This window comes from Callionymus lyra, chromosome 12 (assembly GCF_982586985.1).
Source record: "Callionymus lyra chromosome 12, fCalLyr1.hap1.1, whole genome shotgun sequence".
Lineage (NCBI taxonomy): Eukaryota > Metazoa > Chordata > Actinopteri > Syngnathiformes > Callionymidae > Callionymus > Callionymus lyra.
Window position 1 is genome coordinate 1,988,276 of NC_141829.1, and position 23,570 is coordinate 2,011,845.

General features: G+C 39.5%; 2 protein-coding genes across 3 annotated transcripts in view; both read right to left on the reverse strand.

The window, feature by feature from the left end:
• Positions 1-1,574: 1,574 nt before the first annotated feature.
• On the reverse strand, positions 1,575-4,577 carry LOC148067979 (uncharacterized). The gene is made up of 2 exons (XM_087804540.1): positions 2,996-4,577; positions 1,575-2,846 (listed from the first exon to the last, which is right to left on the reverse strand). The coding sequence occupies exons 1-2, from the start codon at positions 4,575-4,577 to the stop codon at positions 1,912-1,914; spliced, it is 2,517 nt and encodes an 838-aa protein (XP_087660666.1). The 3' UTR covers positions 1,575-1,911.
• Positions 4,578-4,781: 204 nt separating this feature from the next.
• The window catches only part of epha3 (eph receptor A3), a 105,739-nt gene continuing 86,950 nt past the window's right edge, over positions 4,782-23,570 (reverse strand). Inside the window, exons 12-18 of one of the 2 annotated variants that reach the window (XM_087803626.1) lie at positions 20,853-20,914; positions 18,795-19,004; positions 14,894-15,043; positions 14,639-14,832; positions 11,858-12,013; positions 8,778-8,878; positions 6,041-6,145 (exon numbers count right to left, since the gene is read on the reverse strand). In XM_087803626.1, coding sequence (XP_087659752.1) covers positions 8,797-8,878; positions 11,858-12,013; positions 14,639-14,832; positions 14,894-15,043; positions 18,795-19,004; positions 20,853-20,914 — 854 coding nt within the window. In that variant the 3' untranslated portion in view covers positions 6,041-6,145; positions 8,778-8,796. Of the gene's footprint in view, positions 6,146-8,777; positions 8,879-11,857; positions 12,014-14,638; positions 14,833-14,893; positions 15,044-18,794; positions 19,005-20,852; positions 20,915-23,570 lie in introns of both variants that reach the window. The other variant, XM_087803625.1, reaches the window with a different exon arrangement.

Consider the following 23,570-nt stretch of genomic DNA (forward strand, 5'->3'; position numbering starts at 1 on the left):
TGGACTATTGTAACAGTTTGTTTTCATGTCTTAACAAGAAGGATTGTCTCGCCTGCAGTTCATACTAAACTCTGCAGCCAGAATTCTGAGCCGCTCTAGTAGAAGAACTCACATTTCTCCTTCAAACTCTTCACTGGCTTCCAGTTTCTTTCAGGATCAACTTTAAAATTCTGGTTCTTACTTTCAGATCTATTCATGGTCAGGCTCCTCCTTACATCACTGATCTGATCCAGCCTTACACCCCAGCTCGGGCTCTGAGGTCTGTGGATCAGAATCTACTTATGGTTCCACGCACACGGCTCAGGACCAGAGGAGAGAAATCTTTTCAGGCTGTTGCTCCTAAGCTTTGGAACGATCTTCTCTCTCTTTGCGCTTGATGATCTACTGACTCCTTCAAGAAACATCTGTGTTTGATGATCTACTGACTCCTTCAAGAAACATGTGTGTTTGATGATCTACTGACTCCTTCAAGAAACATCTGTGTTTGATGATCTACTGACTCCTTCAAGAAACATCTGTGTTTGATGATCTACTGACTCCTTCAAGAAACATCTGTGTTTGATGATCTACTGACTCCTTCAAGAAACATGTGTGTTTGATGATCTACTGACTCCTTCAAGAAACATCTGTGTTTGATGATCTACTGACTCCTTCAAGAAACATCTGTGTTTGATGATCTACTGACTTCTTCAAGAAACATCTGTGTTTGATGATCTACTGACTCCTTCAAGAAACATCTGTGTTTGATGATCTACTGACTCCTTCAAGAAACATCTGTGTTTGATGATCTACTGACTCCTTCAAGAAACATCTGTGTTTGATGATCTACTGACTCCTTCAAGAAACATCTGTGTTTGATGATCTACTGACTCCTTCAAGAAACATATGTGTTTGATGATCTACTGACTCCTTCAAGAAACATCTGTGTTTGATGATCTACTGACTCCTTCAAGAAACATCTGTGTTTGATGATCTACTGACTCCTTCAAGAAACATCTGTGTTTGATGATCTACTGACTCCTTCAAGAAACATCTGTGTTTGATGATCTACTGACTCCTTCAAGAAACATGTGTGTTTGATGATCTACTGACTCCTTCAAGAAACATCTGTGTTTGATGATCTACTGACTCCTTTAAGAAACATCTTAAGACGTTTCTATTTGTTCAGGCTTTTCCTTGAATTTCTCGAACTCCTGTGTTGTTCTCAGTATTATCTTGATCTTTAAAGTATGTACTTTTTTGAATATTGTTTTGATTGTTTAAGCGCTTTGTGACCCTGGTCTCGAAAAGCGCTATATAAATAAATATTACTTACTTACTTACTTACAAATATAAAATGCAAAGAGCTGGCATTGAATAAAATAAAAAATAGAAAAAACATAAATTATATATATAATAGTGAAGAGAATGTTTTAAATAAAACAAACATGTTTTAATAAGAAAAATCACTAGATCTTAACATTATTTTGAACTTTTAACTGAAATACCTTTTCATCTGAATTTAAAAGATAATTTTGAATCTACAAATCGTCTAAAATCTCAAAACACCAAAAGAAAATAGTTTAAAATATGAATAATATTTAAAGGTTTTATTGGAATCAAAGCAGACGAACATGTCAAGATGATCAATAAAAACACAGATTTCTATTTTCCTCCATCGTTCGGAAAATATTTGCCAATATTTATTATAAAAATATAAATGTTTCCACTACAAATCATGGTACATTAGTCGACACACGACACTCGGGTCAGAACAAACAATATTGCAGGAGTTTATAAAGTTAAAACAACATTGACTTCGATGTTAACAAATAAATAATAAAGTCACAACAATGACTGTAGAAAACAAACATCGTTCAAAATAAACTATAATACATGTTTTTTTTTACTTAAAAGGTTTTTTTTATTCTTTTATACATAGAAAATTTGTACAAAGATGGACGTCATGTACAGATGGAAGTATTTACACGTCGTTGACCTCGAAGCAGCTTCAGCGTGACGACAATAATCAACGAGTCTGAGGAGAAAGTGCTTCATGTTTGGGTGAAACTCGTGAGAACCTGCAGAACCGACTCGTACTGGTCTCTGAGGAAGAACCTGCAGAACCGACTCGTCCTGGTCTCTGAGGAAGAACCTGCAGAACCGACTCGTCCTGGTCTTGTGAGGAAGAACCTGCAGAACCGACTCGTCCTGGTCTCTGAGGAAGAACCTGCAGAACCGACTCGACCTGGTCTCTGAGGAAGAACCTGCAGAACCGACTCGACCTGGTCTCTGAGGAAGAACCTGCAGAACCGACTCGTCCTGGTCTTGTGAGGAAGAACCTGCAGAACCGACTCGTCCTGGTCTCTGAGGAAGAACCTGCAGAACCGACTCGACCTGGTCTCTGAGGAAGAACCTGCAGAACCGACTCGACCTGGTCTCTGAGGAAGAACCTGCAGAACCGACTCGTCCTGGTCTCGTGAGGAAGAACCTGCAGAACCGACTCGACCTGGTCTCGTCAGGAAGATCCTGCAGAACCGACTGGTCCTGGTCTCGTGAGGAAGAACCTGCAGAACCGACTGGTCCTGGTCTCTGAGGAAGAACCTGCAGAACCGACTGGTCCTGGTCTCGTGAGGAAGAACCTGCAGAACCGACTGGTCCTGGTCTCGTGAGGAAGAACCTGCAGAACCGACTCGTCCTGGTCTCGTGAGAAAGAACCTGCAGAACTGACTGGTCCTGGTCTCTGAGGAAGAACCTGCAGAACCGACTGGTCCTGGTCTCTGAGGAAGAACCTGCAGCACCGACTCGACCTGGTCTCTGAGGAAGAACCTGCAGAACCGACTGGTCCTGGTCTTGTGAGGAAGAACCTGCAGAACCGACTCGTCCTGGTCTCTGAGGAAGAACCTGCAGAACCAACTCGTCCTGGTCTCGTGAGGAAGAACCTGCAGAACCGACTCGTCCTGGTCTCGGAGGAAGAACCTGCAGAACCGACTGGTCCTGGTCTCGGAGGAAGAACCTGCAGAACCGACTCGTCCTGGTCTTGTGAGGAAGAACCTGCAGAACCGACTGGTCCTGGTCTCTGAGGAAGAACCTGCAGAACCGACTCGTCCTGGTCTCTGAGGAAGAACCTGCAGAACCGACTCGTCCTGGTCTCTGAGGAAGAACCTGCAGAACCGACTCGACCTGGTCTCTGAGGAAGAACCTGCAGCTCGACTCGTCCTGGTCTCTGAGGAAGAACCTGCAGCACCGACTGGTCCTGGTCTCTGAGGAAGAACCTGCAGAACCGACTCGTCCTGGTCTCTGAGGAAGAACCTGCAGAACCGACTCGTCCTGGTCTCTGAGGAAGAACCTGCAGAACCGACTCGTCCTGGTCTCGTGAGGAAGAACCTGCAGAACCGACTCGTCCTGGTCTCTGAGGAAGAACCTGCAGAACCGACACGTCCTGGTCTTGTGAGGAAGAACCTGCAGAACCGACTCGTCCTGGTCTCTGAGGAAGAACCTGCAGCACCGACTCGACCTGGTCTCTGAGGAAGAACCTGCAGCACCGACTCGACCTGGTCTCTGAGGAAGAACCCGCAGAACCGACTCGTCCTGGTCTTGTGAGGAAGAACCTGCAGAACCGACTCGTCCTGGTCTCGGAGGAAGAACCAGCAGAACCGACTCGTCCTGGTCTCGTGAGGAAGAACCTGCAGAACCGACTCGTCCTGGTCTCGGAGGAAGAACCTGCAGAACCGACTCGTCCTGGTCTCGTGAGGAAGAACCTGCAGAACCGACTCGTCCTGGTCTAGTGAGGAAGAACCTGCAGAACCGACTGGTCCTGGTCTCGGAGGAAGAACCTGCAGAACCGACTGGTCCTGGTCTCGTGAGGAAGAACCTGCAGAACCGACTGGTCCTGGTCTCGTGAGGAAGAACCTGCAGAACCGACTCGTCCTGGTTTTGTGAGGAAGAACCTGCAGAACCGACTGGTCCTGGTCTCTGAGGAAGAACCTGCAGAACCGACTGGTCCTGGTCTCGGAGGAAGAACCTGCAGAACCGACTGGTCCTGGTCTCGGAGGAAGAACCTGCAGAACCGACTGGTCCTGGTCTCGGAGGAAGAACCTGCAGAACCGACTGGTCCTGGTCTCGGAGGAAGAACCTGCAGAACCGACTGGTCCTGGTCTCGGAGGAAGAACCTGCAGAACCGACTCGTCCTGGTCTCGTGAGGAAGAACCTGCAGAACCGACTGGTCCTGGTCTCGTGAGGAAGAACCTGCAGAACCGACTGGTCCTGGTCTCGTGAGGAAGAACCTGCAGAACCGACTGGTCCTGGTCTCGTGAGGAAGAACCTGCAGAACCGACTCGTCCTGGTTTTGTGAGGAAGAACCTGCAGAACCGACTGGTCCTGGTCTCTGAGGAAGAACCTGCAGAACCGACTGGTCCTGGTCTCGGAGGAAGAACCTGCAGAACCGACTGGTTCTGGTCTCGGAGGAAGAACCTGCAGAACCGACTCGTCCTGGTCTCGGAGGAAGAACCTGCAGAACCGACTGGTTCTGGTCTCGGAGGAAGACTCGGGATGTGACCAGAAACTCGTGTTTGAAATAGGAACAAAGATGAAACCATGAGGTTCGGAGATAACGTCGGAAAAAAACTTGGAATTTCCGTCAAAGTGAAAGACGTGACGTTGAAGAACATCTTGACTCTTGGATCGACAACAAGGAAACACGTCGTTGCATAGACGGAGACGTTTGGTCAGAACTTCTGATCCACAACATCTCGAACTCAACTCTTGAAGAACTTTATTGCTGAAAGTGAAACTGAGGAGATTAGAGATTTGGTGACGACAGATCAACTGACGCTGCTGGTGCTTCTTTCTTTTCATGAAGGTCTCAGAATCAGAGGAGCTGATGCTCTTCTTCACACACACATCTGTTCTGAAGGCACTTGTTTTCTTCCACATCTTTGTTCCACGTCTCGTGGACGACTCTTGTTTTGTTGACGCCAAGAAAAGCATAAAAGAAAAGATGGAAACGAAAACATTCGCTCGACTTTTGATCTGGAAAAACTAGTTCAACTAGTTCTGAACCAAAATGAGAAATTCCAAGTTTTTTTTCTTCTCGCGTTTAAATAAAGAACGTTTGCGGAGTTTAGAACGTAGCCATAGGCACATCAGTCGAGGACTCTCGTGTATCACAGGAAGACGTCGAGTCAAAAACTTTCTAAGGTTATAAAGTCACAATTAGTTTCAACACAACGTCAGAACGGGTGTGTAGTTGAATTCCCGACATCTGTTCATTCATTCAGTGTGTGTGTGTGTTTGTGAGTCTTTGTGTAGGCGTGTGTTTGTTTTGGTGTGTGAGTGTGTTTGTGTCTAGGTGTGTGAGTGTGTAGGTTTGTATGTGTGTTGTGTGTGTCTTTGCATAGGCGTGTAGGTGTGTATGTGTGTTGTGGATGTCTTTGCATAGGTGTGTGTGTGTGTGTGTGTGTGTGTGTGTGTGTGTGTGTGTGTGTGTGTGTGTGTGTGTGTGTGTGTGTGTGTGTGTGTGTGTGTGTGTGTGTGTGTGTGTGTGTGTGTGTGTGTGTGTGTGTGTGTGTGTGTGTGAACAAAAGGAAATCAAAGGATCCGTCCTGAGGTTCTTCGTGTAAAGAAATCAAATTGGACAATAAGAGTTGAAATAAATCTGTGTGTGTGTGTGTGTGTGTGTGTGAAGTGTGTGTGTGTGTGTTACGATCCTGACCTGCTTCACACGTTGCATCATTATTGCTCTGAAGTGGATCTAGAGGTTAAACATCTTCAGGTCTTTATAGAAAAAGAAAGATTCTGTCGACGACGATGACGATGATGTCGTTGAATCTTCATCATCTCGCTCCACGGTCCGGACCAGAGATCCGGACTCGTGTGGCACCGTAAGTGCTGCAGTGCGTCTCGGGTTTCTACCCCACGACGAGTCTCTGAGCAGATCTTTCCAAACATCTTCTGCGCTCGTGTTCGTAAGGCATCGAGAAGATCCGACGTCGCAGGAAAACCCTTCGATCCTCGGCGTCTCTGAGTGACTGACGGCGCCGACGCTTCCTCCGCTGACATCTAAACTGGTACCGGCCCGTTCTTAGGGTGAGAGTCCAGGGACGTGAGGCTGCTCACCACCTTCTTCTGTGATCCCACCATCGTCACGCCCACCATCTTCAGGTCCCTGAGGATCAGAAACAGAGAGAGTTGGTACGTCAGTGATGGACGACGTGTCCGGTTTAGAGCCGACGCTGGACAATAGAAAACAAATCCCTGAAGACGACCAGCCGACTCTGGACTGGATGTCGGGTCGTGGTGTCGCCTGAGGTTTGACTCTGACAGAGAACATCACTGTCACCAGAGGAAACAGCTCACTGTATCCTCTAGAGCACGGTTGTCAAGCTCAAGGCTCGCGCTGGTAGAAAAGGATCTTTTCGTGATATAAAGACGTCAGAAGATGTGAAGAATGAAAAGAGAATATTTCAATCTCACTTTTTTGATATTTTAATCTCAACAGTCGTATATATATATGTTGTATATGTTTTAAATGTTATATATGTTATATATACTATCGAAATAAGTCGATCAAGAGAGTAAAACTGAAGAAAAAGATATTTTTTTCATTAACAAACTTTACTGGTTCATTCAAATTAATTTTCTACTTTTTATTCTTCACCGTAATTTGAATCTTTATAAATTTTTCAACGTTAGAACGTCGTGAACATTAGATGAGATAAGATAAGATGAGATAAGATGAGATAAGATACGATAAGATGAGATAAGATGAGATAAGATGAGATAAGATACGATAAGATGAGATAAGATGAGATAAGATACGATAAGATGAGATAAGATACGATAAGATGAGATAAGATACGATAAGATGAGATAAGATAAGATCAGATAAGATAAGATAAGATAAGATTAGATAACACGTTTTTGTATGATACGTATTAACATTTTCTATTTTCATTATACTGTAGTTTCTTTTACATAAATATACCAATAAAGTGTGTAAAATAAAATGATTATATTTTTCATTTACGTTACGTCCTCCACAGCTTAAGTAGGAATGATGACTGAGGACGAGAGGATACAGTGAGTCCAGCAGCTTTTAAAGCTGATGTTTGGACATATTTTGGTTTGAAAACAAATGAAAGTAGTTACGACTTCAAGAGTCATGTGGTCTGTAAATACTACAACACCAGAGTCAAGTACTGGACAATACTACACATATATACTTGTTACTACACTATCAAAACACCAGAGTCAAGTACTGGACAATACTACACATATATACTTGTTACTACACTATCACAACAGCAGAGTCAAGTACTGGACAATACTACACATATATACTTGTTAATACACTATCACAACACCAGAGTCAAGTACTGGACAATACTACACATATATACTTGTTACTACACTATCACAACACCAGAGTCAAGTACTGGACAATACTACACATATATACTTGTTACTACACTATCACAACACCAGAGTCAAGTACTGGACAATACTACACATATATACTTGTTACTACACTATCACAACACCAGAGTCAAGTACTGGACAATACTACACATATATACTTGTTACTTCACTATCACAACACCAGAGTCATGTACTGGACAATACTACACATGTATACTTGTTACTACACTATCACAACACCAGAGTCAAGTACTGGACAATACTACACATATATACTTGTTACTACACTTTCACAACACCAGAGTCAAGTACTGGACAATACTACACATATATACTTGTTACTTCACTATCACAACACCAGAGTCAAGTACTGGACAATACTACACATATATACTTGTTACTTCACTATCACAACACCAGAGTCAAGTACTGGACAATACTACACATATATACTTGTTACTACACTATCACAACACCAGAGTCAAGTACTGGACAATACGACACATATATACTTGTTACTACACTATCACAACACCAGAGTCAAGTACTGGATAATACTACATATATGTAGTTGTTACTACACTATCACAACACCAGAGTCAAGTACTGGACAATACTACACATATATACTTGTTACTTCACTATCACAACACCAGAGTCATGTACTGGACAATACTACACATATATACTTGTTACTTCACTATCACAACACCAGAGTCAAGTACTGGACAATACTACACATATATACTTGTTACTACACTATCACAACACCAGAGTCAAGTACTGGACAATACTACACATATATACTTGTTACTTCACTATCACAACACCAGAGTCAAGTACTGGACAATACTACACACATATACTTGTTACTACACTATCACAACACCAGAGTCAAGTACTGGACAATACTACACATATATACTTGTTACTACACTATCACAACACCAGAGTCAAGTACTGGACAATAATACACATATATACTTGTTACTACACTATCACAACACCAGAGTCAAGTACTGGACAATACTACACATATATACTTGTTACTACACTATCACAACACCAGAGTCAAGTACTGGACAATACTACACATATATACTTGTTACTTCACTATACACACACACACACACTTCTACTCAACGTTAATCTACTTTATTTGGGGTCAAACTTCTTGACTCTTAAGAACATTTGATCAGACGATGAGACTCGTGAACATAAGCAGTGATTATTGTTATTATTATTATTATTAAGTTATATTAGTCAGCAAAGATCAACCGGTTTAGTGAGTTTAGTGAACAAACAGCAGCAGTGAAGTGTCAGTGAAGCCACACAAGCAGACGAGCTTTGATCAGATCTTCTGCTCCGGCGCGACCCACCATCCAAGAGTCCGGTCTGTTAGAGAGTCGTGATCCCCATGGACGGCTCCCACTCCGGACACGTGGCTGGAGTGACGTGGACTTCTGTGAGGACCACTCTCCTGAGACACACGTCAACCTTAGTCTTCCACCCAATGAAGCTCAGAGGACTTCAAACAACACACACATTTGATGGTGAAGAATATATACGTTTAAACATATTTGAAGGAACATTTGATGGTGAAGAATATATACGTTTAAACATATTTGAAGGAACATTTGAAGGTGAAGAATATATACGTTTAAACATATTTGAAGGAACATTTGAAGGTGAAGAATATATACGTTTAAACATATTTGAAGGAACATTTGATGGTGAAGAATATATACGTTTAAACATATTTGAAGGAACATTTGATGGTGAAGAATATATACGTTTAAACATATTTGAAGGAACATTTGATGGTGAAGAATATATACGTTTAAACATATTTGAAGGAACATTTGATGGTGAAGAATATATACGTTTAAACATATTTGAAGGAACATTTGAAGGTGAAGAATATATACGTTTAAACATATTTGAAGGAACATTTGAAGGTGAAGAATATATACGTTTAAACATATTTGAAGGAACATTTGAAGGTGAAGAATATATACGTTTAAACATATTTGAAGGAACATTTGATGGTGAAGAATATATACGTTTAAACATATTTGAAGGAACATTTGATGGTGAAGAATATATACGTTTAGACATATTTGAAAGAACATTTGATATAAATAATATATACGTTTAAACATATTTGAAGGAACATTTGATGGTGAAGAATATATACGTTTAAACATATTTGAAGGAACATTTGATGGTGAAGAATATATACGTTTAGACATATTTGAAAGAACATTTGATATAAATAATATATACGTTTAAACATATTTGAAGGAACATTTGATGGTGAAGAATATATACGTTTAAACATATTTGAAGGAACATTTGATGGTGAAGAATATATACGTTTAAACATATTTGAAGGAACATTTGATGGTGAAGAATATATACGTTTAAACATATTTGAAGGAACATTTGAAGGTGAAGAATATATACGTTTAAACATATTTGAAGGAACATTTGAAGGTGAAGAATATATACGTTTAAACATATTTGAAGGAACATTTGATGTAAATAATATATACGTTTAAACATATTTGAAGGAACATTTGATGTAAATAATATATACGTTTAAACATATTTGAAGGAACATTCGATGGTGAAGAATATATACGTTTAAACATATTTGAAGGAACATTTGAAGGTGAAGAATATATACGTTTAAACATATTTGAAGGAACATTTTATGTAAATAATATATACGTTTAAACATATTTGAAGGAACATTTGATGTAAATAATATATACGTTTAAACATATTTGAAGGAACATTTGATGTAAATAATATATACGTTTAAACATATTTGAAGGAACATTTGATGTAAATAATATATACGTTTAAACATATTTGAAGGAACATTTGATGTAAATAATATATACCTTTAAACATATTTGAAGGAACATTTGATGTAAATAATATATACGTTTGTCAGAAGATTGAAGGAATTCAACGAAGTTGAAACTTAAAATCTTTGTTTAATTATAATTTAAACAATTGAATTCAATAGTTTGTAAAGTTAAATGTTGTTTATATTGTATAATTGAATTTAAAAAAAATGTATCAATGAAACCAACGTTTTATAAAGAATTTAAAAGGCTTTAAATTGAACAATATCTAATTTGGAAAATTATATTTTTAAATAATTTTGAATAAGTAAAAACAATGCATTTTTCAATGTGTTCCATATTTAAATTTAATTAAAAAAATGACCCAAAACAAAAAATACAAACTACACCGTTTCTCTACTAATTATTGTATTTAATTTAAGTTCTTTACAAAAAGACATTTAAGTAAAAAGATACTTTAGAATCGAACTAATGTTGTGACGAAACTGACGAAGATTCACAAAAGTTTGAAAGTTTGTTTATCTGAACATAAACTGTTGTTTAACATCATTGTTTATTATGAAAATAAATCAAATCAACTGTTTCGAGCTCCTGTGGCACGACTGACAGCCTTTCTTCTGACTCTCCCCTGAGCAGGACTTTAGCTTCAAAGAAACGACACGTCTTAAACCTCACTCCCTCTCAGTGAACTCAGAAGCTCCATCATAATGACAGATGTTTTACATTTTCTAGACGAGATCACTTGTGAAAATCTGACTTTGATTGTGACGAGAAAACGTTGAATAAAAAGGTGCAAAAATAAAAGTTTGTTCGAAGGTTTTCACTGAGAGTTGTGGCGAGAATCAAAGGTAAAAAACAGTGTCTTCGCGTCAACACGAGGAACAGTTTCGTGTCTGTTGACGGAATAAAAACCGCGAGAGAATCTTCTGTGACGAGATTTTCAAGTTTTCTTGTGAAAAACGAGGAAAACGACGCATGTTTGTCACGTTTGTGAAAGTCTGGCCTCAGGATTAATTGAACCGCAGGGACTCCAGAGCTCTCGTCCTCCAGAGACGCTCGCGGACAATAAATGGATGGATTGACCAGAAAATGTTCAATATATTCAACGTTTGTGTTTTTCCAGAGGATTATGTTAAGTGAATATTCATGTTTTCAATCGTTGGATTAACTGAAAACACTTAAAAAAGGCTTAAAAGTCGACGTATTCATTTGCATGAGTCGTGGCGGAGAAAAGATCTTCATGGTTCGGTCTTTGTCTCTGAGGATCCTTCAGACCACGAGTCAGAACCGAGACTGGATCGAACCAGAGCTGCTCGTCAGGATCCAGACCAGATGAATCGATAAATGTAGATCCAGTGGTTTGTGTCCTCGTGACTCACAACCTTATGTCGTGCAGCACAACATATTACTTTTAGTGTTATTTTTATTATTAAATATTCAATATTTAATATTTATTTCAAACAGGAGTGTGTGTGAGTGTGTGTGAGTGTGTGTGAGTGTGTGTGAGTGTGTGTGAGTGTGTGTGAGTGTGTGTGAGTGTGTGTGAGTGTGTGTGTGTGTTGTGTGTGAGAGTGTGTTCTTACTCTGTGGAGGTCTTGGCCAGTGTGTCGCAGGAGTTGTATCCGACCCCAGAGAAGGCCTCCTTACAGGGTAACGTCCTCATCCCGTCCATCCAGTCGGCCATGGTTGCCATGGAAGGAGCTTCTGAGGAGCTTCGCTCCAGCAACAGGTTCGCTGGCCTGAGAGAAAGAAACGCTTGTTGTGTCCACTTGTGTCCACTGATGCACGGCTGACGAGCATTTCAAAATAAGAGCGCGAGACAGGAAGTGAATGTGACATCATTGGTTGATGAAACTTGCGTCACATGACCCAACGTTTCCTGATCTGATCGACTCAGAAGCAACTATTTTATTATTGTTGCCTCTCAGGTTGTTCTCTTTACTTCCTTCTTCATCCTCTGCTTCTTCTCCACCGACTCGTGACCTTCACACGACCTTCTGTTTGTTCTTACGTTCGCTTCATAGATCAGTTAGTGAGTCTAGAGTTTGTCCGTCACTTGAAATGGAAATAAATGGGAGAAAAATCTTGTATGAGGAAGAGGAAGAGGAAGAGGATGAGGAAGAGGAAGAGGAAGAGGAAGAGGAAGAGGAAGAGGAAGAGGAAGAGGAGGAAGAGGAGGAGGAGGAAGAGGAGGAGGAGGAAGAGGAGGAGGAAGAGGAAGAGGAAGAGGAAGAGGAAGAGGAAGAGGAAGAGGAGGAGGAGGAAGAGGAGAAGGAGGAAGAGGAGGAGGAGGAAGAGGAGGAGGAAGAGGAAGAGGAAGAGGATGAGGAAGAGGAAGAGGAGGAAGAGGAAGAGGAGGAGGAGGAAGAGGAGGAGGAAGAGGAAGAGGAAGAGGAGGAAGTGTAAGAGGAGGAGAAGGAGGAAGAGGAAGAGGAAGAGGAAGAGGAAAAGGAAGAAGAAGAGGAAGAGGAAGAGGAAAAGGAAGAGGATGAGGAAGAGGAGGAGGAAGAGGAAGAGGAAGAGGAAGAGGAAGAGGAAGAGGAAGAGGAAGAGGAAGAGGAAGAGGAAAAGGAAAAGGAAGAGGAGGAGGAGGAGGAAGAGGAGGAGGAAGAGGAAGAGGAAGAGGAAGAGGAAGAGGAAGAAGATGAAAAGGAAGAGGAAGAGGAGGAGGAAGAGGAAGAGGAAGAGGAAGAGGAAAAGGAAAAGGAAGAGGATGAGGAAGAGGAGGAGGAAGAGGAAGAGGAAGAGGAAAAGGAAGAGGAAGAGGAAGAGGAAGAGGAAGAGGAAGAGGAAGAGGAAGAGGAAAAGGAAAAGGAAGAGGAGGAGGAGGAGGAAGAGGAGGAGGAGGAGGAGGAGGAAGAGGAAGAGGAAGAAGAAGAAGATGAAAAGGAAGAGGAAGAGGAAGAGGAGGAGGAAGAGGAAGAGGAAGAGGAAGAGGAAAAGGAAAAGGAAGAGGAAGAGGATGAGGAAGAGGAGGAGGAAGAGGAAGAGGAAGAGGAAGAGGAAGAGGAAGAGGAAGAGGAGGAGGAGGAAGAAGAGCGACAGATCCAGACAAACGAGGTGTGTGAGTCGAGTGCAGCTGCTCCTGCTGCGCAACTGCCGCCACCAAACTCACCGACACACACACCGACACACACACACACACACACACACACACACACACACACACACACACACACACACACACACACACACACACACACACACACACACACACACACACACACACACACACACACACACACACACACACACACACACACACACACACTCATAAATCAGACCGGCCTGTGCTCACCTAGTGTTAAAAGCCAATCAGGAAAATTACATGCAAACTCAAGGGACCCATTTTCACTTTCTTAAGAAATCATTAGTCAACGTTATGAGCTTTGACGTCTCCATACACCCCCCTACATACCCCCTCTTACCCCCCTCTTACCCCCCTACACCCCCAGCCCTCCTGCGTGCCCAGAACTAAACACTCTACCAGGGCTGCCCCAGATCCCTGCGGCTCGAAGAGACCCCCAACAAAAGTAAACTTCAGGCACCAGAGAGAAGGAATGTTGCTACAGTCAAGAGAATTCACAGTGATATATACTGATAGTGTAGTAACAAGAATATATATGTGTAGTATTGTCCAGTACTTGGCTCTGGTGTTGTGATAGTGTAGTAACAAGGATATATGTGTAGTATTGTCCAGTACTTGGCTCTGGTGTTGTGATAGTGTAGTAACAAGTATATATGTGTAGTATTGTCCAGTACTTGGCTCTGGTGTTGTGATAGTGTAGTAACAAGTATATATGTGTAGTATTGTCCAGTACTTGACTCTGGTGTTGTGATAGTGTAGTAACAAGTATATATGTGTAGTATTATCCAGTACTTGACTCTGGTGTTGTGATAGTGTAGTAACAAGTATATATGTGTAGTATTGTCCAGTACTTGGCTCTGGTGTTGTGATAGTGTAGTAACAAGTATATATGTGTAGTATTGTCCAGTACTTGACTCTGGTGTTGTGATAGTGTAGTAACAAGTATATATGTGTAGTATTATCCAGTACTTGACTCTGGTGTTGTGATAGTGTAGTAACAAGTATATATGTGTAGTATTGTCCAGTACTTGACTCTGGTGTTGTGATAGTGTAGTAACAAGTATATATGTGTAGTATTGTCCAGTACTTGACTCTGGTGTTGTGATAGTGTAGTAACAAGTATATATGTGTAGTATTGTCCAGTACTTGACTCTGGTGTTGTGATAGTGAAGTAACAAGTATATATGTGTAGTATTGTCCAGTACTTGACTCTGGTGTTGTGATAGTGTAGTAACAAGTATATATATGTAGTATTATCCAGTACTTGTGTTGTTACCTGGACGTGGTGTTCGCTGTGATCTTAAGGCTTCCAGGGTTCCGTATGAGTTTGTCTAAGATGCTGACGATCTGTTCAAACTTGGGTCTGTTGTTTCTCTCCTTCTGCCAACAGTCCAGCATCAGCTGGTACAGCGTCGCCGGGCAGTCCATGGGCGGCGGCAGACGGTAACCCTCGTCCACGGCCTTGATGACCTTCGTGGGAGAAGAAGGTTCAAGCACTCGTCGACCAGCCACATAATCCCGGGTCACTCACGTCCTGGTTGGACATCTCCCAATATGGCCGCTCGCCGTACGACATCACCTCCCAGAGCACGATGCCGTAGCTCCAGGCGTCGCTGGCCGACGTGAACTTCCTGTAGGCGATGGCCTCGGGCGCCGTCCAGCGTATCGGGATCTTACCTCCCTGCCAGAGACACGAGATGATTTCAACATTTAAATAACACACATTTCAAGATACAATCAAAACTTTATTGACCAAGTTTTTATTTCACCCGAAAGAAAACCAGTGAAAAAATCCACATCAATGAATGAACTTCTTCAGATTGTGAACATAATGAAACATCTTCACATATTAGATCATTTAGTAAGTAAGTTAGTAAGTAATTAGTATTTGTAGAGCTTTTCCAGACCAGGGTCAAAAGAACTTCAACAATCAAAACAATACTCAATAAAGTATATACTTAAAAGATCAAGATAATACTGAGACAAACACAAGAGTCAAGGAAAAGTTCAAATAAAAGTTTCTTGAGATGTTTCTTGAAGGAGTCAGTAGATCATCAAACACAGATGTTTCTTGAAGGAGTCAGTAGATCATCAAACACAGATGTTTCTTGAAGGAGTCAGTAGATCATCAAACACAGATGTTTCTTGAAGGAGTCAGTAGATCATCAAACACAGATGTTTCTTGAAGGAGTCAGTAGATCATCAAACACAGAGAAGCCAGTGAAGAGTTTGAAGGAGAAATGTGAGTTCTTCTACTAGAGCGGCTCAGAATTCTGGCTGCAGAGTTTTGTATGAACTGCAGGCGAGAAGATCCTCCTTGTTTAGACACAAAATAAACTGTAACTATTTAGTGTAACTACTAATGAACTACATGATAAAATGTTTCTTATCACAACTTCCTCTTTGTTTTAACTTTTATCAAAGTTCACCAACATTTCAATTTAAAAACACAAAGAAAGATCCAGTTTTATACAAAGTATTTCATGTAAATTCACAAAGAATCGCTGATGATCTTGATCCGACTCCAGGTTCAAGAAGAAGTTTGTGGATCTATTTTCCACGTGAGCTGAATCTCTCTGGAGTCACTGCTTCAACAAGACGTTCCTCACGACGACACAAACATAAAAACACACGTGAATCCATATGTTTGTGGTTGAAGGTGAACATGAGGCTGGTCTTCACTGGAGTGAGGTCAAGGTCAGCAGTGGAGGTCAGAGTCGCCCACACAAGCCTGGCGTGTTGTTCTTGTGCTGCTCGTGGTCAGAGATCCAAACAACCTCCTCGAGAGGAAACACCAGGAATGTGTGGAACACGTGAGCGAAGAACAAACGTGGAGGATTTTCTTGTGAAGGATTTTGAAAAAAGGTTTTTCTCCGGATCTCTAATCCTGACTGGAGAAAGTGTGTTTGTTTGACGAGCAGCAAATAAACGAGTGTGTGAAGAGTCGCTCGCACGACGAGGCCACACACACTCCAGGCTCAGCTGGAGAGAAGCTCAGTTTCTTCTGTGGCTTCTCGTGTCTGAGCTTCTCCTCGCCTCCCACTGCTCGGATCGCATCAGATTCCACAGACGCTGACGCTCAACACACTCTCTGCTGAAACTGAAGATTCAACCTGAAGGTTTCAACGAACAGCATCGACAGAAGAAACTCTGGAAAGTCCCGAAACTTTTACTGAAACCACTTCATTCAAAGTCTCCACGACCAAGAGTTTTGATGAAATATTTGTTCAAACTAACTAACTAACTAACTAAGTAACTAAGTAACTAAGTAACTAGCTAACTAACTAACTAACTAACTAACTAACTAACTAACTAACTAACTAACTAACTAACTAACTAACTAACTAACTAACTAACTAAGTAACTAAGTAACTAAGTAACTAAGTAACTAGCTAACTAACTAACTAGCTAACTAACTAGCTAACTAACTAGCTAACTAACTAACTAACTAACTAACTAACTAACTAACTAACTAAGTAACTAACTAACTAACTAACTAACTAACTAACTAACTAACTAACTAAGTAACTAAGTAACTAAGTAACTAGCTAACTAACTAACTAGCTAACTAACTAGCTAACTAACTAACTAACTAACTAACTAACTAACTAACTAACTAACTAAGTAACTAACTAACTAACTAACTAACTAACTAACTAACTAACTAACTAACTAACCAACCAACCAACCAACCAACTAACTAACTACATGACGCACAATTAAACATCAGTTTCTAATGATTCAGTCGATGAGAGTTTACTCACAGATCATAGAAGTTAACGACCGTGAGAGGCTGAAGTACCCGGAGTAAACTCAGCAGAGACAGAACTCAAGACAAAAATACTCCTGGAGTTGAACCAACAACCTGCTGATACTTTGATGCATCACAGTTTGAAATAACTTCATCAACACAAACATGTGAAATGAAAGATCTAATACAAATGTTGTCGTTCGTTCTAAACTACTGTGTTTTGTCATCAACGAAACACTTGATGATCATCAGAGAAGTTTAAAAACACAAATGAAGTAAAAGAGAAAAACTTGTGAAACTCGTGAGACAAACTAACAGAACCAAGAGTCAAAGATTGAAGATGAATCTCAGTCACGATGAACTTGATTATTGAGAGTTTTATGTAAGTAAGTAAGTTAGTAGGTAAGTAAGTAAGTAAGTTAGTAAGTTGTTAGGTAAGTAAGTTAGTAAGTTAATAAGTTAGTAAGTTAATAAGTTAGTAAGTTAGTAAGTTAATAAGTTAGTAAGTTAGTTAGTAAGTAAGTAAGTAAGTAAGTTAGTAAGTTAGTAAGTTGTTAGGTAACTAAGTTAGTAAGTTAATAAGTTAGTAAGTTAATAAGTTAGTAAGTTAGTAAGTTAATAAGTTAATAAGTTAGTAAGTAAGTAAGTAAGTAAGTAAGTAAGTTAGTAAGTAAGTAAGTAAGTAAGTTAGTAAGCAAGTAAGTAAGTAAGTAAGTAAGTTAGTAAGTAAGTAAGTTAGTAAGTTAATAAGTTAGTAAGTTAATAAGTTAGTAAGTTAATAAGTTAGTAAGTAAGTAAGTAAGTAAGTAAGTAAGTAAGTTAGTAAGTAAGTAAGTAAGTAAGTTAGTAAGCAAGTAAGCAAGTAAGTAAGTTACTAAGTTACTAAGTTAGTAAGTAAGTTAGTTATTAAGTAAGTAAGTAAGTAAATAAGTTAGTAGGTAAGTAAGTAAGTAAGTTAGTAAGTTAGTAAGTAAGTAAGTTAATAAGTTAGTAACTAAGTAAGTAAGTTAGTAAGTAAGTAAGTTAGTAAGCAAGTAAGTAAGTTAGTAAGTTAGTAAGTTGTTAGGTAAGTAAGTAAGTAAGTAAGTAAGTAAGTAAGTAAGTAAGTAAGTAAGTAAGTAAGTAAGTTAGTAAGTAAGTAAGTAAGTAAGTTAATACGTTAGTGAGTAAGTAAGTAAGTTAGTAAGTATGTAAGTAAGTAAGTAAGTAAGTAAGTAAGTAAATAAGTTAGTGAGTAAGTAAGTAAGTAAGTAAGTAAGTTAGTAAGTAAGTAAGTAAGTTAATAAGTTAGTGAGTAAGTAAGTTAGTAAGTAAGTAAGTAAGTAAGTAAGTAAGTAAGTAAGTAAGTTAGTAAGTAAGTAAGTAAGTAAGTAAGTTAATAAGTTAGTGAGTAAGTAAGTTAGTAAGTAAGTTAGTAAGTAAGTAAGTAAGTAAGTAAGTTAGTAAGTAAGTTAGTAAGTAAGTAAGTAAGTAAGTAAGTAAGTTAATAAGTTAGTGAGTAAGTAAGTAAGTTAGTAAGTAAGTAAGTAAGTAAGTAAGTAAGTTAATAAGTTAGTGAGTAAGTAAGTAAGTTAGTAAGTAAGTTAGTAAGTAAGTAAGTAAGTAAGTAAGTTAGTAAGTACGACAGGTGGACACTCGTGTGTGGACGACAGGTGACGACAGGTGGACCCTCTGGACTCACCCTGGTGGTGTAGGCCGCCTCAGGGTCGTCCTCCAGGACTCGAGAGAGACCGAAGTCGGACACTTTACACACCAGGTTGCTGTTGACCAGGATGTTTCGAGCCGCCAGGTCTCGGTGAACGTAGCCCATGTCCGACAGATACTTCATGCCCGAGGCGATGCCGCGCAGCATCCCGACGAGCTGGATCCCCGTGAACTGAGCGTCGTGCTTCTGAGGAACACAAACACAACATCAGGAAAACTCTTCCACAATCTGTCCGTGCGAACATGGTTTTCTCGTCATGGACTGTGTCGACGACAAGACGAGGAGAACCTCATTGAACCCGTCAGAGCCGGTTCTTCTGGCTCCTCCTGGACCTCCTGGGTCAGACCACCTGATGTGAAGCTGCTCATGAGTGTGAGCTGCTCACACGAACAACACAACTCTTGACTCCAGGTCAGAAACGCTACCCTTTAAAAACACTCGTCAGTACTTTTACACTGAGAGAAACAAGTACTTTTACACTGAGAGAAAGAAACAAGTACTTTAATACTGAGAGAAAGAAACAAGTACTTTTATACTGAGAGAAACAAGTACTTTTATACTGAGAGAAACAAGTCCTTTAATACTGAGAGAGACAAGTACTATTATACTGAGAGAAACAAGTACTTTTATACTGAGAGAAACAAGTACTTTTATACTGAGAGAAACAAGTCCTTTAATACTGAGAGAGACAAGTACTATTATACTGAGAGAAACAAGTACTTTTATACTGAGAGAAACAAGTACTTTTATACTGAGAGAAACAAGTACTTTTATACTGAGAGAAACAAGTACTTTTTATACTGAGAGAAACAAGTACTTTTATACTGAGAGAAACAAGTACTTTTACGCTGAGAGAAACAAGTACCTTTACACTGAGAGAAACAAGTACTTTTATACTGAGAGAAACAAGTACTTTTTATACTGAGAGAAACAAGTACTTTTATACTGAGAGAAACAAGTACTTTTACACTGAGAGAAACAAGTACTTTTACACTGAGAGAAACAAGTACTTTTATACTGAGAGAAACAAGTACTTTTACACTGAGATAAACAAGTACTTTTATACTGAGAGAAACAAGTACTTTTTATACTGAGAGAAACAAGTACTTTTATACTGAGAGAAACAAGTACTTTTACACTGAGAGAAACAAGTACTTTTATACTGAGAGAAACAAGTACTTTTATACTGAGAGAAACAAGTACTTTTACACTGAGATAAACAAGTACTTTTATACTGAGAGAATGATACTGTATTTAAGTATTAAATACTGTATTTAATACTTTAATACAGTATTTTGTTTTTAAATCAATGTTCAAGTTCAACGTCTGATCAGTAGCTCTGTGCTCTGTTGGTTTGGTCTTGTGACTCAATTATAACAACATTTATATTGAATTAAAAGATTATGAATATGACTATGAAAATGTATTTATGAATTCACTGGAATTAGAATATTAAACTCTACTGAAAATGTAATTTTTTGTTTAACATTTTAAAAAATAAAAAATTTGATAAACTGTAAACTTGAGATAAAAAAAATGTTAAATTCTTGAAAAACACAATAAAAAGAAAATATCAACGTTGACTCATTTGTTTTTGAAGGTGGTCGTAATAATAAGTGTTTTTCCTCTCAGGCTCCTGGAGATGTTTCCAGATGCACTCGAATCCATTTCCTGCCTCTTGAGTTGTCTCTGGCAACATATCTCACCCCTGCTCGGAGTGTGTGAGTCGAGGGTGAGAACGAGCCTCAGGTGACTCGACAGGAATCACACCAGCAACCTCCGTGTTCCTCGTGTGTCGAGCGTGATGACCTCACGTCGAACTCCTGAAGAAGCTGCTGATCGACGTCAACATCCATCAACGTCTCTGAGACTCTGAACATGCGAGGAAACCTCCAGAGACACGAGATCACATCTGTGGAGCTTCAGGTTCTTGTGACTCTGAGTCTCTTGTTCCATCGACACAAACACCAGGAAACCCTCGTGAACGTCCATCAGCTCCAGAAATACCAGAAGATATATATGTTGTGTACTCACTCTCAAGAAACTGTCCAGAGATCCGTTCTCCATGTACTCGGTCACGATCATCACAGGTTTACCTGCAACACAAAGACACACAACTATGTTTTACTTGTTAACTTGTCAACTTGTTAACATGTCAACTTGTTAACATGTTAACATGTAAACTTGTCAACATGTCAACTTGATAACTTGTCAACATGTCAACTTGTTAACATGTCAACTTGATAACTTGTCAAAATGTAAACTTGTTAACTTGTCAACATGTCAACATGTCAACATGTCAACATGTCAACATGTCAACATGTCAACTTGTTAACTTTTTAACTTGTCAACTTGTCAACTTGTTAACTTGTTAACTTGTTAACTTGTCAACTTGTTAATATGTCAACTTGTCAACTTGTTAACAAGTATACTTGTTAACTTGTCAACTTGTTAACACGTTAACATGTCAACTTGTTAACTTGTCAACTTGTTAACATGTCAACTTCATAACATGTCAACTTGTTAACATGTCAACTTTATAACTTGTCAACTTTATAACTTGTCAACATGTCAACTTGTTAACATGTCAACTTGATAACTTGTCAACATGTCAACTTGTTAACATGTCAACTTGTTAACATGTCAACTTGTTTACTTGTCAACTTGTCAACGTGTCAACTTGTCAACTTGTCAACTTGTTTACTTGTCAACTTGTCAACTTGTTAACATGTCAACGTGTTAACTTGTCAACTTGTTAACTTGTTAACATGTCAACTTGTTAACTTGTTAACATGTCAACTTGTTAACTTGTCAACTTGTTAACATGTCAACTTGATAACTTGTCAACATGTCAACTTGTTAACATGTCAACTTGTTAACTTGTCAACTTGTTAACATGTCAACGTGTTAACTTGTCAACTTGTTAATTTGTTAACATGTCAACTTGTTAACTTGTTAACTTGTCAACTTGTTAATATGTCAACTTGTTAATATGTCAACTTGTTAACTTGTTAACATGTCAACTTGTTAACTTGTTAACATGTCAACTTGTTAACTTGTTAACATGTCAACTTGTTAACATGTCAACATGTCAACTTGTTAACTTGTTAACATGTCAACTTGTTAACTTGTCAACTTGTTAACATGTCAACTTGTTAACTTGTCCACTTGTTAACTTGTCAAATTGTTAACTTGTCAACTTGTAGTAGTTGTAATAGTTCTTAAAAAACATCAGTAAATAAAGTTGATTTCATGAGAAGAAAACATTGAATTTTTATGAATCAAAGTATGAATCATGTGTCGTTGTTTCAAGAAAACTTCATTCAAAGAGAAACTTTACATCATTAAGAATAAACTCACATCCTTTAACAAGTTGACACAACACATGCACAAGTGTGTACTTGTGTGTTTATGAACTGTGTGTGTGTTTGAAGTTCAATATTGAACCTGAGAAATCATGGTTTATTCAAATGGACATATTTACAAACACTTGTCAACACTGGGTCTGTGATCGTGTGACGAGTCAGATCTTATGGATCTTATTAAAGACTCTGTAAGGAGGTCATCTTGTCATGATTCAGCAGCTCTGAAGATCAGCAGCAGTTCAAGAACAGACGCAGATGAACAAGAAGAACAAACAAGTTCAACTGAGGAGTTTCTTCTTGTCATGAACGCCTGAACCTCCTCAGGATCAGCGACAAAGTTCAGGCTCATTATTTGCTGGTTTCCTGCCGTGAGTCTTAACTCAGAACTTCTGTGACTGTGAGTCGACTCACGATATGATTCTTTGATCAGATCATGATTCACTCGAGCTCCTCACGAGTTCTTCACTGTTGAAGCTTCAGAGACGTTTGTCTGGAAATACTAGAAGCGTTTAAAACCCTCCTTACTAGTATTACTCCAGCAGGATACGCAGTATTACTCCTCGAGGATAAGTAGTATCACTCCAAGAGTATACGTAGTATTGCTCCAGGAGGATACGTAGTATTACTCCACAAGGATACGTAGTATTACCCCAAGAGTATACGTAGTATTGCTCCAGGAGGATACGTAGTATTACTCCAAGAGTATAAGTAGTATTGCTCCAGGAGGATAAGTAGTATTACTCCACGAGGATAAGTAGTATTACTCCAAGATGATACGTAGTATTACTCCACGAGGATACGTAGTATTACCCCAAGAGTATACGCAGTATTGCTCCAGGAGGATACGTAGTATTACTCCAAGAGTATAAGTAGTATTGCTCCAGGAGGATAAGTAGTATTACTCCACGAGGATAAGTAGTATTACTCCACGAGGATACGTAGGATTACTCCACGAGGATACGTAGTATTACTCCACGAGGATAAGTAGTATTACTCCACGAGGATAAGTAGTATTACTCCATAAGGATACGTAGGATTACTCCACGAGGATACGTAGTATTACTCCACGAGGATACGTAGGATTACTTCACGAGGATAAGTAGTATTACTCCAGGAGGATACGTAGTATTACTCCAGGAGGATAAGTAGTATCACTCAAAGAGTATAAGTAGTATTGCTCCAGGAGGATACGTAGAATTACTCCACGAGGATACGTAGTATTACTCCACGAGGATAAGTAGTATTACTCCACGAGGATAAGTAGTATTACTCCATAAGGATACGTAGGATTTCTCCACGAGGATACGTAGTATTACTCCACGAGGATACGTAGGATTACTTCACGAGGATAAGTAGTATTACTCCAGGAGGATACGTAGTATTACTC

Excerpts from the sequence above, each read along its gene's own strand:
- LOC148067979 (XM_087804540.1), bottom strand. The coding sequence starts at position 4,577 with ATGGTTTCATCTTTGTTCCTATTTCAAACACGAGTTTCTGGTCACATC. Across the intron at positions 2,847-2,995 it reads AGGACGAGTCGGTTCTGCAG|GTTCTTCCTCACAAGACCAG; the intron begins GTTCTTCCTCCG and ends TCGGTTCTGCAG.